General features: G+C 44.8%; 2 protein-coding genes across 2 annotated transcripts in view; both read left to right on the top strand.

The window, feature by feature from the left end:
* LOC310710935 (IgGFc-binding protein-like) overlaps window positions 1–1,485 on the top strand; it is a 31,171-nt gene extending 29,686 nt beyond the window's left edge. The window contains exon 21 of the mRNA XM_083512274.1: window positions 1,274–1,485. Within this exon, the coding sequence (XP_083368400.1) occupies window positions 1,274–1,283 (10 nt within the window). The 3' untranslated portion in view covers window positions 1,284–1,485. The remainder of the gene's footprint in view (window positions 1–1,273) is intronic.
* Window positions 1,486–11,481: 9,996 nt separating this feature from the next.
* Window positions 11,482–18,700, top strand: LOC310710957 (IgGFc-binding protein-like). Its single transcript, XM_083512327.1, has 3 exons — window positions 11,482–11,557; window positions 13,672–13,722; window positions 16,448–18,700. Exons 1-3 carry the CDS (start codon window positions 11,548–11,550, stop codon window positions 17,716–17,718), a joined length of 1,332 nt encoding a protein of 443 aa, XP_083368453.1. The 5' UTR covers window positions 11,482–11,547; the 3' UTR covers window positions 17,719–18,700.
* The last annotated feature ends 1,285 nt before the right edge of the window (window positions 18,701–19,985 follow it).

Here is a 19,985-nt window from a genome sequence, read left to right as displayed (position 1 = left end):
TATTGCAAGTTAGAATATGGCCTGCCCTGGAACCTGTCTTCCAGACAAATCTCCTGAAGTGGTCTGCTACTTGTCTCTTTGTTCTGAGTTGCATCTAACATTAAACATTTCCAAAGCAGACTCGCTGAAATTAACGGACATTACTCCATCCAGCTCCAAGGACCTTCTGGCGGTTCCCTCACTGTGAGGGAACCAGGCAGAGGGACTTCTCAGTAGTGGCATCCACCCTGTGGAATGCCCTCCCATCAGATGTCAAGGAAATAAACAACTATCTGACTTTTAGAAGACATTTGAAGGCAGCCCTGTTTAGGGAAGTTTTTAATGTTTGATGTTTTATTGTGTTTTAAATATTCTGTTGGGAGCCGCCCAGAGTGGCTGGGGAGTATGGTTGGAGTATAAATAATGCATTATTATTATTATTATTATTATTATTATTATTATTATTATTATTATTATCTTAGGGCCATTAATTCCAATAATTCTACTCTGGCTAGAATTTAGTTGGCTACAACCCAATGTTTCACTAACTGGTCCCAGGGCAGAAATACAGCAATAAAACAACAGCAAACTGTTTAAGCAATACTCATATATATGAAAACACCCTTAAAATTTAAGATCAACTAGCAACAGAGAAACAACTTCTATCTGAGTGGCTTGTGACAGTTTTGAGTTCTCAGCTCCCTCCCAGAGGCCAGGCTGAAGAGTTGCATCTTCACCGACTGATGAAAAGTCAGCAGCGTCAGAGCTGTGGGGAAATCTACGCATGATATGGGGGAGGGATCTGTGTGCTCCATCAGCACACAGGGGAAGCCATCTCCCCACCACCACAACCAATACGAAGTCCCTTGGGGCAGGATGTTATTGGTCGGTCATGAAGCACTTCCCAAGGGGAAGTTGCCCTAGCCTATTCATAGACACACATTAGTTGCTGTGCTTGCTAGGTGTTTCAAGCTACTAGGATTATTATTTTTAAAGAAAGAAAAATGTAAAACAATGCCCACGCCAGGAGGACAAGGCAGTTCATGCCACAAGTTCTTCCTTCAGACAGCTGGCTGGCTGGCAGTCAGTTGTTCCCTATAGACAGCAACTAGCATCTGGCAGCAGTCAGCAGATTGTAAAACCAGAAGGATGAGTTACATTCAGAGAGCAAAATACCCATAAACTGAGCCATTACTATTCAATAAAATTCTACAGTTGCATGGGAAGTATTGGACAGTTTCTCCCTGATACATAAACAAGATCATATTGACTTCTTCAAAATTTTCTATTCCAGTGATGTCTGATCCAAAGCAAGTGACTCCCTCTGCTGCTTAACTGTCGGTGTCAACTATTTGCATCTGAGCTCGGAGCAAAACTGTTCTGCATAGAGTATTCCATGGCTTCACATCTTCGTGTTTTTCAACCTGTTATCTGATTGCCAAACAAAATGATGACACTTTTTCCTGAGAATCAATAAATCCTTTTTTTTAAAAAGCTTTTCTACACTGACTTCACTTTGATTTTATTTTCTGTAGATGTGCAAATAAATAGGATGGGTGGTGGGAAACTCTGATGGCTATGTTCAAGCAAGGAAGCCATCTTCTTCAGCCTACAGATGTTTGACAACAATTCTCATCATCCCTGACCAATGGCTAAGAGGGCTGCGGACGATGGGAGTTATAGTCCAACAACATCTGGGAACCTAGACAAACAATGTTCGAGAGGCAAAGAGTGTTGAATTTTAAACTAGACTCCAGTCAGTGCTCAGTCCCTCGTAATCTTATGGGAGTGGCTAGGTGTTAACGGAGAAATCTGAGGGCTCCTTTGGACAAACAACATGGACACCAGCCAGGAATACCAGAGCAAAACAGCAGCCAGTAGGCTTGGTCTTTATTGAAGACTGTTGTGACAGGACTCCCACCTGCCACAAGGTGGAACAAGATGGAAACCCCAAACAAAAGAGAACCCAAACTTCTATTATCTGGTAATCCCCATGTTACACCCCCCCCCAACTACATCACTAATACAGTGGTACCTCGGGTTACATACATTTCAGGTTATATACGCTTCAGGTTACAGACTCCACTAACCCAGAAATAGTACCTCGGGTTAAGAATTTTGTTTCAGGATGAGAACAGAAATTGCACGGCAGCAGTGGGAGGCCCCATTAGCTAAAGTAGTGCTTCAGGTTAAGAAGAGTTTCAGGTTAAGAACGGACCTCTGGAACGAATTAAGTATGTAACCAGAGGTACCACTGTACTTCATGGTTACATCATGAAAGCGGAGGTCTGGTGGCAGTAATCTGAGCATCCTGGACCCTGCCCCATGGTTCCCTTTGCCCTCCACCAAACACCCATCAAGTGTAACAAGGAGATATTTACATTTCCCTGTTTCCGGCCAAGTTAATCACACCCTTTTGTCTCCATCTGGGTCTGTTATTTCTGGAATGGCTACCTGTCTGGCACTCAGATATCACGTGCCAGGAATTATCACTCAGGCAGAAGGGCTGCTGAGTAGCTGAGCTCACATGTCTATATGAATTTCTGAAGTTTTCCCAGTGAGCCAGTACATAGATACATTTATCAGTGAATTGTTACATTTGATATTGTGCAGCAGAGGCCCTTTGAATAGATAGGAAGAAACTGTGATGAAGTGTTTTGTGGGGACAAATCACAAAAGTCACAAAAGTGATTGTGGTGATTTTGGTAGTGGGCTGCATGTGCATGATATCTGCTGGAGGGGCAACCCCCCCAACCCTATACATAAATTCCTGCAACATAGTGAAAACTTGCAAGAGAGAAATCAGCAGGTGAGAGAGGGAGCTTACTTTCCCTTTCCTGTGGCTCCTGCCCTGGCTGCTTGTAATTGATTTTGTCCTCAAGCTGGGCTCAAAAACAATAGCATGCCCAGTGGGGTGGGGGACAAAGGGCAGTGTGTGTGTGTGTGTGTGTGTGTGTGTGTGTGTGTGTGTGTTAAATTCAGTTCACATTTAAAGGTGAATCTACCTAACTCATACATCCTGAATCAAAATGCAAGCTAAAACATCCATCAAAATTTCCACTTCTCCAAATTTTGCAGGGCAGTTCTCTAACCAAGTAAAATGTACAAAATAGCAAATCAGTGTGCATTAAAATGCATATGCTTGCCAAAAAGCATATATTGCTTACAAAATGTGTATATTAGGAGAAATTCACACTGAAATGGTGATGAACTTTCATGATTAAAAAAAAAAGCAAACTGAAGATGGAATGTAGAGAACTGAAGATAGATTGCAAACATGAGAAAGGGAGATGAGAAGAGAAGACTCCCTGGAAAAGACCCTGGTGCTGGGAAAGATTGAGGGCACAAGAAGAAGGGGATGACAGAGGACGAGATGGTTGGACAGTGTTCTCGAAGCTACAAACATGAGTCTAACCAAACTGCAGGAGGCAGTGGAAGACAGGAGTGCCTGGCGTGCTCTGGTCCATGGGGTCACAAAGAGTCGGACACGACAAAACGACTAAACAACAACAACATGAGAAAGGGAGAGAAATAGAAAAGGAGAGTTGCTCATCCCTATCTGATATGTAGGATTTGCATGGCTTAATGGGCAGACTTCGTGGCAAATGCAAGTTTGGGATAGGCTTTAGGCCAGGCTTCCTCAGACTCGGCCCTCCAGATGTTTTGATACTACAATTCCCATCATCCCTGACCACTGGTCCTGCTAGCTAGAGATCATGGGAGTTGTAGGCCAAAAACATCTGGAGGGTTGAGTCTAAGAAAGCCTGCTTTAGGCTCTGCCTTCTGAACAACATCACCCGAGTTGCTCTGGATTTGTAATATTTCATATCTGAATCGATTTCCGTTTCTGCAAAATGAGTTCTGCCCTATTTTACAAGGCTACTGTCAACATCCCTTAAAAACCCCACCATAAAACAAAGTGCCTTCCATATAGACATAATTTATTTGCACAAATACTTGTACAAATATTTGCATGATGGTTGAAGAATGAATCCTGGGCTGGGCGTAGGGGTGGAGTCTCAAAATATCTGTTTCAGTAATCAAGCTGGTAATAACTCTTATTGCCTTGTTATTGCCTTTTAACTGAAGAAGAAGAAGTGTTTGGATTTGATATCCTGCTTTATCGCTAACCGAAGGAGTCTCAAAGCGGCTAACATTCTCCTTTCCCTTCCTCCCCCACAACAAACACTCTGTGAGGTGAGTGGGGCTGAGAGACTTCAAAGAAGTGTGACTAGCCCAAGGTCACCCAGCAGCTGCATGTGGAGGAGCGGAGACGCGAACCTGGTTCACCAGATTAGGAGTCTACCACTCTTAACCACTACACCACACTGGCTCTCTGAGAGAAAAATACAAGGAACTACTAGCTCTCAGACTATGATTTAACCTTCAAAGTCTATTCTTCTCCCACAGGGGAGCAGGACTGATCACTATCATCCTAGATATTTTGTCTGTACCTTGCTGTTGTTGTTTAGTCGTTTAGTCGTGTCCGACTCTTTGTGACCCCATGGACCAGAGCACGCTAGGCACTCCTGTCTTCCACTGCCTCCCGCAGTTTGGTCAAACTCATGCTGGTAGCTTCGAGAACACTGTCCAACCATCTCGTCTTCTGTTGTCCCCTTCTCCTTGTGCCCTCCATCTTTCCCAACATCAGGGTCTTTTCCAGGGAGTCTTCTCTTCTGATGAGGTGGCCAAAGTATTGGAGCCTTAGCTTGAGGATCTGTCCTTCCAGTGAGCACTCAGGGCTGATTTCCTTCAGAATGGATAGTTTTAATCTTCTTGCAGTCCATGGGACTCTCAAGAGTCTCCTCCAGCACCATAATTCAAAAGCATAAATTCTTCGGCGATCAGCCTTCTTTATGGTCCAGCTCTCATTTCCATACATGTCAAAAGGATAAAGGTGCTGTGCCATTTGTTCTACTTGGCAAGGGGTGAGAAACAGACCCAGAGGAAGAATGTTTCTTTCTTTAGCCCTTAGGACTCTTCTCAATATTTTGTTCCATATGTTAGCAAAGCCACTTACATAAAGCAGATAGAGTCCAGAGATAAATCCTGGTAACACCTTACTGAACAAACTGGAGAAAATATATAATTCGAGGAGAAAGGTGCAGAATGGATTTCTCTTTTAGGACAGGTCTTGTACACAGCAAGGGTAGATTGAACTTAATACTCACATGAAAGTTCCCTCAGGGCCACACAGCCACTCAGAGAAAATGCTCTCTCACTAACTGGGAAGGATTTGAGTTGATTTGGGATTCTGTCAAATTGGGTTGAAGCACACAAGTCCATCTGGGTCAAAATGGGGGGGGGGGACCTCAAAAGGAGGGGCAGTATGGTGGTGAGGAGAGTGGGTGAAATTCCTCCTGAAACTCAGTAATGACGGATAAAGGATCAGCTCATCAGAGAACAGATGGGGAACCACCACAGAAAAGGCCCCATCACAAGTCAATGCCAATCAGGCAGACCCTAGTGGTGGCATGATCAATAAGACCTCTCCTACCAACTGTAGGGTTTGAGAGCCTACCCCCTACTCTTCTATGATAAGAGTGCCCAAAAGCCCATTCCACATCTCCTCCTTCCCTCCCCCTCCCCTGCTTCCTCCCTGGTCCCTGGTAATAGCAGCTCTCTGTATCTCTCCCACTTGCTCCCTCTGATGAAGGTGCAGAATGCCTTTTATTGATTTTTGCCATCCACCCCAAGGCTATAGCTCAGTCCCTCGACAGGAGAGCTCCGTAACTTGTGGCCACCCATAAAGCATCCTGCATATGCACACTGTCCACATATAATTCTGCAGAAGCCCAAAATTTTCCTTAAAATGAATTCCTTCCAATGAAATCATTGTGCAACCTTTTATTTCAGAGTCAGTGAAGGATGTGCCGTTAAGTGTTTAACAGCTGGTTGATTGCTGGTTCCTGGGAAAGCATTGCTGCCTTTTGTGAGGCTGATAAACCTTACTTTCCCTTTCCCCGCACCCAGCAATCCAAACAAAGATTTCTGTTTTTGACTATGTATTTGAGTCTGTGCCAGATCAGCTAAAATTGTGTTTGCTGAAAGGGGCTGGGAATAGAGCAGGGGTCAGCAAACGTTTTCAGCAGAGGGCTGGTCCACTGTCCCTCAGACCTTGTGGGGGGCCGGACTATATTTTTTGGGGGGAAATGAACGAATTCCTATGCCCCACAAATAACCCAGAGATGCATTTTAAATAAAAGCACACATTCTACTCATGTAAAAACATGCTGATTCCCAGACTGTCCACGGATTGAGAAGGCGATTGGGCCGGATCCAGTCCCTGGACCTTAGTTTGACTCAGTGGCGTAGCGTGGGTTGTCAGCACCCGGGGCAAGGCAAGTATTTTGCGCCCCCTAACCCATGGATTTGCGCCCCCTAACCCGTGGATTTGCGCCCCCTAACCCTAACCCCCAGATGTTGCGCCCGGTGCGGCCGCCGCCCCCCTGCACCCCCACGCTACGCCACTGGTTTGACTACCCATGGAATAGAGAGCTGCTGGGCCTGGGAGTTGGTGGAGAAATTCTCGAAAGGCTGTCTTCTCCCCAGGACTGGCCCAAGACATTTGGCACCTGAAGTAAACCAAAAATGGCACCTTCCCCACCCAGCCACCCACCCAACCAGGGAAGAAGGGGTGAGTGAAGATCTGCATCAGGAACAAGGGGAGTATAAAGAGCTACATTGGAAACAAGGAGAGAATGAATGAAGGAGTTTCTTACTTTTCCAGTCTCAAGTTTATTTCAGTTTGCAATTTAAAAAACAAACAAATCCTCGTGAAAGTTCAGCAGCATTTTACTGCAATTTTCTCATACACATAGAATCATAGAATCTTAGAGTTGCAGGTACCCCAACGGTCATCTAGTCCAACCCCCTGCAAAGCAGGGCTCTCAGCTAAAGCATCCATGAGAGATGGCCATCCAACCTCTGTTTAAAAACCTTCAAGGAAGGAGAGTCCAGCACCTCTCATGGGAGTCAGTTCCACTGCTGAACAGCTCTTACTGTCAGAATGTTTTTTTCGCATGTTTAGTCAGAATCACCTTTCTTGCAACTCGAAGCCACTGGTTTGAGTCCTACACTCCAGAGCAGGAGAAAACAAGCATGCTCCCTCCTCCATGTGAAGCCCTTAAGATATTTGAAGATGGATTTCGTATTTCCTCTCAGTCTCCTTTTTTCCAGGCTAAACATACCCAGTTCCTTTGTAGTTCTTCAGTTCCTGTATACACACTCTGCCACAGTAGAATATCATTATTGCTGATTCCTTAAGTAGAAATAGTTTGCCCATGTGGAGGTAATGTGCCTGAAGATTTACCCCACTACTTACTGGTTTGTCCTATCAATGAGAAGAGCAGCATAGCTCAAAGATTTAAATCTCCCAGTTAGGAGCTTGATTGCGTGTTTGATTAACTTTTTATTAGGGGACTGGTCCCCCACACTTCTGAAAAAGTGGAATGTTTTCCCTTTAGAACATGGGTAGACAAACTAAGGCCTGGGGGCCGGATCCGGCCCAATCACCTTCTAATCTAGCCCGCGCACAGTCCAGGAATCAGTGTGTTTTTACATGAGTAGAATGTACCCTTTTATTCAAAATGCATCTCTGGGTTATTTGTGGGGCATAGGAATTCGTTTATTTTTCCTCCAAAAATATAGTCCGGCCCCCCCACAAGGTCTGAGGGACAGTGAACCGGTCCTCTGCTGAAAAAGTTTGCTGACCCCTGCTTTAGAGTGCAATGTTAAGGAAAAAAGTTTGTGTGGACCAGTGGGAAAGGCTTTGGCGCATAGACATTAGGTTCACTGCTTGATATGAAATAAAAGAGAATTTAAGAAAATGTTTTTTAGTTGGTACCTAATGCCATCCATGTTAGCCAAAATCTACAAACAGAAGTCCAACCTATGCTGGAAATGTGGCGAAGAAGAAGGAACATTATTTCATGCCTGATGGACATGCGAAAAATCAAAAGGATAGTGGGGTATGATTCACGAAGTACTAAAAGCATCTATACAAAAGAAACCAGAGGCATATTTATTAGGCCTGTTGGGAAAAGACATACCTCAGAATAGGAAAGGAATTTTTCCATATGCTACAGCAGCCGCCAGGATTGTATTTGCCAGCAAATGGAAGAGTGAGATAATACCTACAAAAGCTGACTGGCTATATAAATTAAGCAAATTTATGAAAATGGCAAAGCTAACTGCATTTATGAGAATGCAGTCAAATCAAAAACTTAGACAGGAATGGCAACGTTTCGGAGAATATATGGATAAACACTGCTCCAAAAAGAACATGCTGATATGCTTAGATTAAACTACAAACCTAACCTTGGTGCTGTCGACGGTGATCCCTTGCTGGCAGAGGAGCTTAACCTCTTCTTTGCTCGCTTCGAGAAGGAGCCACCTGAGACGCCGGTATTACAGCCACCAGCCCATAGGGGCCCCTCATTCACGGTAGAGGAACATGAGGTGAGACAGGTTTTGAGGATGGCGAATCCGAGGAAGGCGGCTGGACCTGATGGCATCACTGAAAAGGTGTTGAAGGGCTGTGCGGATCAGCTGGCGAGGGTCTTTACTAAGATCTTCAATAAGTCCTTACACCAGTCTATTGTCCCACCCTGCCTGAAGTCGTCAACTATTGTCCCTCTGCCTAAAAAATCCACAATCAGTAGTTTGAATGACTATAGACCAGTTGCACTGACTCCAATCATCATGAAGTGTTTTGAGAAACTGGTGCGCCGTCACATTATATCCTGTCTTCCATCAACTTTTGACAACTACCAGTTTGCATACAGAGCAAATAGATCCACGGAAGACGCCATCAATACCACTCTCCATGCTGCTCTGTCCCATCTGGAGCAGCCGGGGAGTTATGTGAGGCTGCTGTTTGTGGATTTTAGCTCTGCTTTTAACACTATCCTCCCCCATAGACTGGTGTCCAAGCTAGAGGCGATTGGACTCTCCAACTCCACCTGTCTCTGGGTTTTGGATTTTTTGTCAGAACGTTCCCAGAGGGTTAGAGTAGGGTCACACATGTCCACAGCCCTTAGCCTTAACACCGGCTCACCACAGGGTTGTGTGTTGAGTCCCCTGCTCTACACTCTCTATACGTATGACTGTACAGCCATCTATTCCAGCAACAAAATCATCAAGTTTGCTGATGACACTACGGTGGTAGGGCTCATTTCAGGAGGGGATGAGTCCGCCTATCGGGACGAGGTGGAGCGGCTCTGTGTTTGGTGTGGAGAGAACAATCTGGCTCTTAATACGGCTAAGACCAAGGAACTGGTGGTGGATTACAGGAAAAAAAAGGCGGACATTCAGCCCTTGTATATCAACGGGGAACGGGTGGAGAGGGTGGCGGAATTCAGGTTTTTGGGAGTAGCTATCGATCAGGGCATGACTTGGAGCGCACATACCACTGCTCTGGTGAAGAAGGCCCAGCAGAGAATTTATTTCCTCAGACTTTTAAAGAAGAACAATCTGAGTGAGAGACTGCTGGTGTCCTTCTACCGAGGCTCCATAGAGAGCATTCTTACATACTGTATTTGTGCTTGGTTCTCCAGTTGTACAGCTAGGGAGAGGAAGGTGCTCCAGAAGGTCATAACCACAGCCCAAAGGATTATTGGTCATCCTCTCCCATCTTTGGAAGAACTGTACGGTTCCCGTTGTCTTAGGAAAGCAAATAACATCCTGCAGGATTCATCTCACCCGGGACACGGTCTGTTTGCACTACTGCCTTCTGGCAGGAGATATAGAAGCATCAAGTCAAAGACAAATAGACTGAAAAACAGTTTCTATCCAAGAGCTGTGGCCTTTTTGAATGCTGTAACTCGATAGTGTGACCTGGGAGTTTGATGGGTGTGGTGTGGGTGTGGCTGGAATGTGGTTTGTTTGGTTGTTGTTGTTGTTTTGCTTTTGTTGTTTTAAGGGATGGCATCCAATTTCGTTGCACTTTGTGCAATGTTGCACTTGTGTAATGACAATAAAGAATCTATTCTATTCTATTATATTCTATTCTATTAAAGGAGTAAAGTGAAATAGAACTCACTAACAAATTATATTATAAAGAGAATAAAACACATTGATTGCAGTGTTTTGTATTGAATTTATACGGAAGTCGAGATGGGGTAGAGGGAAGTCGTGGGTGTGGTGGTGGGTAGTCATGGGGGCGGGTATGAACTTCGTGTAAATAGCAGTTTATTTTTTGTTTGTCTATGTATTTCTTCTTTTCTATTTTTTGTATCTTCAAAATTCAATAAATAATATAAAATCTTAAAAAAGAAAGAAAGAAAGAAAGAAAGAAAGAAAGAAAGAAAGAAAGAAAGAAAGAAAGAAAGAAAGAACGAGCCCTGGTGAGGATGATAAGACAAATTCTTCAGAGGAGCAAACTCTTACCTGATAGATCATCTGGTTTTAATCATTATTTTACCTGTGTAATGTATTTTATCCTGTTTTTATTATTATGTATTTTATCTTTTGTAATGACTTTGGCTATAAAGGTAAAGGTAAAGGTACCCCTGCCCGTACGGGCCAGTCTTGCCAGACTCTAGGGTTGTGCGCCCATCTCACTCAAGAGGCCGTGGGCCAGCGCTGTCCGAAGACACTTCCGGGTCACGTGGCCAGCGTGACATCGCTGCTCTGGCGAGCCAGAGCCGCACACGGAAACGCCGTTTACCTTCCCGCTGGTAAGCGGTCCCTATTTATCTACTTGCACCCGGAGGTGCTTTCGAACTGCTAGGTTGGCAGGCGCTGGGACCGAACGACGGGAGCGCACCCCGCCGCAGGGATTCGAACCGCTGACCTTTCGATCGGCAAGCCCTAGGCGCTGAGGCTTTTACCCACAGCGCCACCTGCGTCCACATACAAATAAATAATATTCAGAGTAATTCACACCAAACACTAAATACAGTAAGAGCAGATTAATCAGAAATTAAAAGCCTGCTACTCTCCCTGTCTATTCCTGCAACTATTTCACCTAGTTTCACATACACTGAAACACCACCACAAGTATAGCCCTTAGGATTATGATTGTCTCTAACTCTGAGCTCAGGGTCACACTTATACTGCAAATTTGGTCCCTCAAAGGGAATCTAATATTGCTACCAATCATTTTTTACCTTTCAGAAATTGCCAAACAATAAAACCTATTTTGCATATCCTAGCTATGTAAGCTACTAAGTTTTGTGTGGCAATTTGAATATTAAGTTCTAGGAGAAACCAAATATTGACCAGACAGCATAACTTAGATAAGAGCCTGCTGAAGATAAGAACCAGCTGGATCAGACAAATGGCCAAATTTCCTCCAAATTTCCTGCTTATAACCACAATGAGGGCTATAGAATATAGATTTTGCATATTCACCTACTAGGTCTGATGATTATGTGACTGTGTTATCAGTATTTCCTGCTTAGAAAGTAATGTTGACCTTTTCCCTGCCCCCTTAAAGCATTGGCTGGACTACTAAAGAGTAAGCTCCTATATAACCACAGCTACTTTGAGTGCTGAACTAACCAGATGCCTTCAGAAAGTACGAATGGTCATTGCTTGCCTTTGTTGAGTTGGTGATGCTTTGATATGTGGACAGGTAAGTAACCTGCATGCCGGGATCTCCTTGGTGAGGGCCGTAGCTCAGTGATGGAGCCTTTTACCTTGCAAGTAGAAGGCCACAGCTCCAATCCCCAGCATCTCCAGGTAGGGTTGGGAGAGACTCCTTCCTGAAACCCTGGAGAGCTGCTGTCAGTCGGTGAAGACAATACTGAGCAAGACGAACCAGTGGTCTGACTCTGTATAAGGCAGCTTCCTATGCAGAAAAGCCATTTGGAATATAAGCAGTCCAACTATACAGCCTGTGGATGCCTTTCAGATGTTCTGGACTGTAAGCACAGCTGGGGGAAGCTGTAGAACAAAGCCCCTGGAGGACACCAGGTGGGCAAATGACGAGGAGGGAGTTTCCTTCACTTACAGGAGAAAGAGATTTAGACTAGTCTCAGAGTCAGGTACAGGAATTTTTGGAAAAACTTGGTATATACCAGGGGTCTGCAACCCGCGGCTCCGGAGCCGCATGTGGCTCTTTTACACCTTTGCTGCGGCTCCGGGGTGGATACCAGCGAGAGGAGGAGGCGCATTGTGCGCCCTGACACTCCCCACTGTGGCAGGCGCTGTACTGGCTGTGACGTCGCATGGGGGCGGTGCGTGCGTTAGTCACGCACCGTCCCGACGTCACCTTTCCGCCCGCCACATTGTAAGGGGCATGTACGCTGGTCACTGTTTTGAAGGGGAGTGAAGAACACACACACACAAAAAAGGTAACTTGTTAATTTAATGTTTATTTCTATGAGGAGGAGTAATTCTGAGGGGTCAAACAAAGAAATAATAAAAAAGTGACAAAAAAGTTATTTTTATAATGACGAGTTTTGCGGCTCCCAGTTTCTTTTTCTTCAGAAACGGGTCCAAGTGGCTCTTTTTGTATTAAAGGTTGCAGACCCCTGGTATATACCCAGAGTTTCAAAGCTCGGGGAGAGCTTCTAGAACCCCTTATGAAATGCAAGGAGATGAATTGGAAAAGACTGGAAGAGCAGGGCAAAAAAGCAATTTTTTAAAAAATGAATCAGATAATGGCAAATCTTAAATTATTAACCTGGAATGTTAATGGCCTTAACAACAATATAAAAAGGAACAGGGCGTGGCATGAAGTTTTAAAACGGAATTTGAATATAATTTGCTTACAGGAGACCCATGTTGCAAGAAAACATGAGAAAATTTTGAGTAATAAGAGGTTAGGGAGCCATTTCATTGCTTCAGATGTTTCCAAAAAACGTGGAATTGTTTTGTACATTAAACGTGCACTTGAACCACAACTAATTCAAAAGGATGAGAAAGGGAGAAAATTAATGGTACAAATTAAAGTTGAAGGAGAAATAATTCTAGTAGGGATATATGCACCAAATGAAAATAAATAAATAAAAAATTCAGGATCTAGAAACAGAATTGTTAGAATTTACAGACGATGAGTTAAAGATCTGTAACAGAACATTTCTATTCCTTATTGATATCGGTATCATGTTGGTCTGTCAAGTACTGTTAGTTGCCCCCCATGTATCAGAAGCCCGACTGGCTTCTGTTAGAAGTTGGACATTTATTCGCATGCTGTGCAATTCTCTTGCAGCAGACATTTGTCTGGGATCCTTGGTGTTAGTTTTCAGATGTGTCTTGAATATAATTTATGCCAACAAGACTTTATCCATTATTATTTTTAATTAAAAAAATGATTTCAGTCATTTCTGATTATCATCTGTAGGCTCAGCCACCCATCCACTTTCCCTGAGGGAAAACCTGTGGTTTAGCACTGAATCAGAGCCAACAGCAATCCGGTATTTTGCAGATTGACATATGTTCCAATTTAGCATTAAACAATGGGTTTTCTCAGGGAAAAGTTGTGAGACAAATGCAAAATTTCTCAGACTTCTCATACAACCATAGTTGTAGCTGTTTGAAAGAAATGGAGAGAGATGGGTACAATTTGCTGAGCCAGGTAAAAGGGGCTGTGGGAGCCAGAATTCATATATGTTGCCATGCAGGTTCTAGAAGGCATGTTGTAGATGTTCAAGAGACAAATGATCAGATCGGAGGATGGGAATTTACCTTGAATCTGCAGATTACTTGAACTACTTTCTTCTGCTGTTTTTTTTATTTTTTTAGCCATGGCAACGAGACTGCTGCTGCCTTGGATCTGGCTGGCGCTCCTATTCGGTAAGATACCCTTCATTCATGTCTTGGGAGGGCCCAAGAGGCGACGACGGAGAATGAGGCCGGGGAAAGGCTGTCGCTGCAGCAAAAGCTGCTGAACACGCCCCCTCAGTGGCACCTGGTTGGGTGGCCCTCCGAGGGGGCGTGAGCGCCAGCCAGGTGAGCTGAAGGCAGGGGGCTACGCCCCCTGCTAGGCGGGGCTCAGGCTCCCGACCACAACCCCTCCCCTCTCTTTCAGGGAGGAGAGTCTTTGGTGCTAATTGGTAACCTGCAGGTTGGCCCTACAAGCGAGACACTACTTGTACATTTGTCACTGTGGGGCAAATGCAGATGCTGACAGAACAGGCACTTGCTCACAGCCTGGCAAAACTTTCCTTGACCCAGAATTCCAGTTTGCATCTATGGCTATCTGGCACCCAGGCCAATGTATCGTTGGCTGAGTTAACACATGCCCAGTCCCTACCATTGTGTGGAACCTATGGCCGATGTTGTCGGACTCCATCTCCCATCATCCCTAGCCATCAAAGATAATGGTCAGAGATGATGGGATCTGGAGTCCACCCACATCTGGAGGGCACTGATTCTGAATGTCTAAAGTCAAAGATTTACAAAATGCAACTTACAAAAGGCGAGCCTGTCTCAGCTCAGCTAACAATCTGCTAAGAACCTAAAATCTTAATATATGAACAAAGGAGCAGTTATTCTTTCTCTCCATTCTCTCCACACTGTTCAGACCTCAAACACTAAAGCCTTTATTCATAGATTCAGCTGCTGTTCTCTGTGACTGCACCCCAGTCTACGGTAGCACCTTCCCCAGAGAGTCCCGCCTGGCCCCTGCCTTGTATTCTTTCCAGAGCCAGCAGCACCTTCATCTTTCTAAAATTCCATCTGGCTTTTAATGACTTTGGGGCTTGAAAAGTTTTGATGGCATGTTTGTATTTAACCCTATTGCTTACATACCCTGTTTGCTGTGTTGCACCTTATGTTGTTGTGTATTTAATCATGGTATTTTAAACTATTATTTGGTAAGGTACCTAGAGAAATTTTGTTACGGGGTAGCTGAGAAATACCTTTGATTCATTAATTCAAAGTTTTATTTATTCTTTTCCTTTTTTTGAGAAAAAAATACATGATCTGTTCATATAGTACATAAGTCAAATTTGCCGATATAGCTAGGGTAGGGGTAGGGGCTGTACTGTTGCTCATTCACCCTAACAGATCCCCCACCCCCTCACCAATTCCATTCCTTAACACCTGGTCAAACTCCCTTTCCTTTACACCCAGCCATTCCCATTCCTCCTTCCTATACACCTTATCAAGCCCTTCTCCTCCTGCTTTTACAACTCCACCACCTTTCTAACTCTGCACTCTCACTGACCTTGCTACTGCCCCTTACAGCTTGCCCAGACACAGTGCCTTCTTCCACTCAGAGCTCACCTGAACTATGTCCCCTCCCATTCGACATCCCACCCAGCTGCCAGGGCCATTTCATACTTAAGTGCAGAGGGTGAGGACGAGGGAAGCCATGGGCAGCAGTGGAAGAGCAGGACTGTTGCTGGTGAGCTGCCTGCCCAGCCCTGCCTGTTCCTCAGTGCCTCACCCGGGACACATGCCCACATCCATTTGCCTCCTCCTTGGCTTCTGAAGCTGCTGAGGCTGAAGCGGGCAAGACAGTCACAGGGAGCTGTCTCAGTCTGTCCTCATGGTTCCTCTGCAGTTTTGCCTGGACTGCCTGCTCTGCCTCCATCTCTGTTTGCTTGGGCTCCCCACTGTCAGCTTCAGCCATGCACACACGCAGCCATCTTCCTAGGCCACCCACTCATTCACTTGGACCACCTGCATTCCTGCATCTGCACTCCAACACTCTTGTTCTGTTCAGTGGTGGAGCTTCAAGCTCTGGCAGGGAGGGGGAGGGTCTGAGAGCAGGTGGGGGCGTGGCTGGCATGCATCCCGGGGGTGTGGTGCACGTCCCGGGGTCATGACGCCCAGTGGGGGGAGCCCCCCAGCTGCGATGGCACCCTACCAGGATTGTGCCACCGGGAGCGGTGTGCTTCCCCCGCACCCCTGTTCCTCCACCAGTGGTTCTGTTATCATGCTGCAAAATGCTGATCAGTAATTGTGAGGGAATGGGAAAGGAAGGTGTGGCATGTAGATGACCATATCTTGGTTCAATACTTCTAGGAGGAGTTGAACAAAGAGAGAAAAAAATTACCAGGTGCTCTTTCAACTGTGTTTACTTGGAAAACAGTGTTTGCTTGGAGCATGCACACGAAAGCTAATACCAATAACAAACTTAGTTGGTCTCTATGGTGCTACTGGAAGGATTTTTTTTTATTTTGTTTCGACTATGGCAGACCAACACAGCTACCAACCTCTAACTGCTTGGAACATGACAGCCTGGGTAACAGAGTCTCACTAGAAGCCTCTCCAGACTACAATCAAAACTTCCTTCTGGGATGCAGGCTATCATAGGAAAAGCTGGATATTTTTAAGGGAGGGTTCATAATGTATTAACAGATGAATAATCATTTGTTCCTCAGAGACCACTTCCTTAATGCAACCAAACAGGAATATTAATAGGTTCCTTTGAGTAATCATTTTCTTACTGCTGTAAGATAAACTAATCAGATCATTATACAAAAACTCTAACCGTTGCCACATCAAGAGATCAAAGCCCAGCACTGAGATACTTGCAGTTGACTAATTATCCATTCCTTCTGCCTTGCAGGGTATTGTGGAGCAAGTTCCCGAGGGACGGAATTTATCACAGCCTTCCTGGAGAACTCATTCAAAAGTCAGGGCACTCCTAAACTTGATCTGCTTATCACTGGATATCATCCTGCAACCACCATCACAGTCACAGTGAACAAATCTACATTTCGGAAAACGGTTTCTGTCAATGAGAAGGAGACCGTGTCAGTTGTGGTCCCAGCCTCCTCAGAGATGAAGGGGACCGACATTTTTGATCAGACTGTGCGGATCCAAGCTGACAAAGATATATCGGTGTTTTCTTACAACGACAAGCTTTCCACAAGTGCTGCCACAGTTGTATACCCAGTTCAGCAGCTGGGCACATTATATTATGTGGTAACACCAGTGGGGAATGATGCAAACACTTTCAAGGAATTTGCAGTTGTAGCCTATCAGTTTCCCACTCAAGTCACTATTCACCTGAAAGGGGCTGTGACATTCCAAGGGAAGGTTTATGCTGCAGGGAGCAGGCTTGTTGCTGACCTCAAAGCTTTCCAAGCTATCCAGCTGCAAAGCTCAGCTGATTTGTCTGGCAGCAAGGTTGAATCAGTTGCACCCGTGGCTGTTTTGAGTGGGCACAGCTGTGCCAAGCAGTTCTCATATTGCGACCATGTTGCTGAGCAGCTCTTGCCTGTTTCCAGCTGGGGCACCACCTTCATCGTTCCCCCAGTGCCCTTCCAAACTCAGACTGACATTGTGTATGTCATCGCTTCCCAAGATAACACTTTGATCCAATTCCAGTCTGGGGCCACTCCAAGCTCCCGCCGCGCGGTGGCTGGGGAAGTCATCCAGTTTCAAATGCAGCCATCTCAGTCCTATTTCTTCTCTGCCAATGCAGGAATCCAGGTCCTTTTCTTCTTTGCTGGTAACAGCAAGAAATACGACCCTTTCCTCATCAACATTCCTGCTTTAAAAAGCTATTGCACATCATATCACATTGATGGGATTAAGGCGTTTGATAATTTTGCTGTCATTGTAGCAAAAACCTTAGATTCAAATGGGATCACACTAGAGAAGAGAGCCATTGCAAATGCCAAGTGGACACGCATCCCTGGAACAGAGTATTCTTTCAGTCAACTTAGCTTGGGCAAAGAAGCCAGTGCCCTCTCTGTAGAGCATCCCAGTGCTCCTTTTGGGCTCTTCATCCTTGGAGGTGTACATGCTGATGGCTATGGCTCTGTGGCCCTTTGCTCTTGCAGTAAGTATCTGAATCTGTGCATATACTTTAGGTTTTTATGCTACAAATGAGGGTTTTGAATAAATAATTAAAGTTGGCTACATCCTATTGAGTACCCAGTGGTTTTTTCATCTTTTTGCTTTCCAGCACTGGATGCTGTGTTTTAACATTACTGTCTGCTCATTTGTAGATTGTCAAAGAAAGTGACCCCTTATGGGTGATAACTGGAGGACCACAGTAGATCAAAATGGACATGGGAATGGAACTTTAGCTGCCACTATTTTAGGGTCTAAAATCATCTCCTAGTCTTCACTGTTCCATTCTGCCTGGAATACTTATCATAATATAGGTTAAAGAACTGTAAAATGGTCTGATTTGATGAATTTTTACTTTTTGTACCAAGTTCGGAAAATCTTATTGAGACCCAAGTTTCCCATTTTCCAGAGGGAAGGGGACATGACATGAGACCTACAAAGTTCTAGGCTGTAGTAACAGTCTGACTGGTTCAAATCAGTATGTGAAATTCAGCTTCCCACCATCTTGATTGCCTTATTCCCTGAGCAATCGGAATGTCCATGAGGCAACCAGATTAAGTGGCTATTCAGAAGCCTGTTTGTTTTTCTTGCCTTGTTTTGTCTATCTGCCACATCCTCCACTAGTTACTAGTTACAATGCTTGCTTTTGCAATGACACTACCATTGTTCCATTCCAGACAAACCAGTGTCTCCATGCAGCTTGATCCAGTGCAGAAAGAAGGAGAAGTGTGAAATCATAGGAGGTGATCCAGTGTGTGTGCCAGAGTCTGAATCCAGCTGTTGGGCCCAGGGAGATCCTCATTATCACACCTTCGATGGGAAGAATTTTGACTTCATGGGCACCTGTACCTACACTATTGCCAAGACTTGTGGCTCAGATGCCACTCTTCCTTCCTTCAGTGTTGAAGCCAAGAATGAGAACAGGGGAAATACTCGTGTTTCGTATGTTGGCTCTGTGACAGTCACAGTCTATAACACCATCATCAAGGTGGTCAGAAATGAGCAAGGCTTTGTGAGGGTGAGAACGAAAGATGACCATATTTCTGTTTCTCTCTGGCTTAAAAAAAGCAGCCTATTTTTCCCCAAGAGTACATCACAATCTACTCTGCTTGCTTCTTGTCTTGCTTGCATGCTGTAATGTAGGCATGTGAAACAGAAGATCTGGCAAAGTTTCCCTTGCTAACGTGCTTGCTAACGTGGACTGATCTCTGGCCACCACCCCTGCTCCCTCCTCCTGCCCTTCCCCCTGCCAGCCTGTGCCCCACTTATTTAATGTTTGAGGAGGAGCTGTTTTCATTTTATGCCATACCGACTTTGCGGTTGGCTGTATCTGCCTGCCATTGGTCACTGGAAATGATAGCACTGCCCAAATAGCTGAGGCTTCGGGTGCTTCTCACCATTTTTAATTTAAATGAGTTCTCCCTAAATATGACTGGCAGTGAGATTTTTTTTTTTTTTAAAGGAGTTTCGGTATTACTGTTTGTGAAAAACTTCAAAGGTATTTTAAAAGAAAGCAAGAGAAGTTTTGGTGAGATTTATCAAAACTCTTCAGGAAGATAAGAACATAGAAAGCTGCTTTATGCTTAGACCATTGGTCCATTCCAGCTCAATATTGTCTTTACAGACTGGTTGTGGGTCTCAAGGATTTCAGGCAGGAAGCTTTCACAGCCCTTACTGGAGCTGCCAGAGATTAAACCTGGAACCTTTTGCAAAGCGTGTGCTCTGCTACGGAGATGCACTCCATGTGCTGCAAAACATATGGTCCACCATTGAAGTATGGACTCTGCAAATTCTGCACATTCCTGTTGAATCAATCTACCTTTATTATTGCATGTGTGTGTTGATCTTTTTACAATCATCATCATTTTATGCCCATCTTGTTGAGTAGAATAAATAACAAAAAGTGTCGGTTGTATTGAAGTTTTAGTCTGAGTAGACCCAATGTATGTGCATTAATTTCAACAGGTCTACTCTGAGTCTGACTGACATTGAATACAATCCACTGTGTTGTTCCACTGTTGGTTGAATCTGATTTCTCTCTTCAGGTGAATGACCAGCGTTTCCGCCTGCCCATCTCCCTGAATGAAGGGAAACTCCGTCTCTACCAGAGTGGGGGCTCTGTCTTCATTGAGACAGATTTCTCTCTGAGGGTTTCCTACGACTGGAACTTTTACCTGGTGGTGAAGATCTCCAGCAGCTTTTCTGAAAATGTTTGCGGTCTTTGTGGCAACTACAATGGAGACCCCGCTGATGACTTCAGCACCCCCGATGGGGCCTTGGCTCCCAACCCCATTGAGTTTGGA

This window comes from Podarcis liolepis, assembly GCF_965112155.1.
Source record: "Podarcis liolepis genome assembly, chromosome: 7".
NCBI classification, from domain to species: Eukaryota; Metazoa; Chordata; class Lepidosauria; order Squamata; family Lacertidae; genus Podarcis; species Podarcis liolepis.
This window is presented reverse-complemented; position numbering and strand designations above follow the sequence as displayed.

What these genes read in the sequence shown, in the direction of transcription:
- LOC310710957 (XM_083512327.1), top strand. An exon ending in CTGGCTGGCGCTCCTATTCG is followed by an intron (nt 13,723 to 16,447) that starts GTAAGATACCCT and finishes TCTGCCTTGCAG; the next exon opens with GGTATTGTGGAGCAAGTTCC.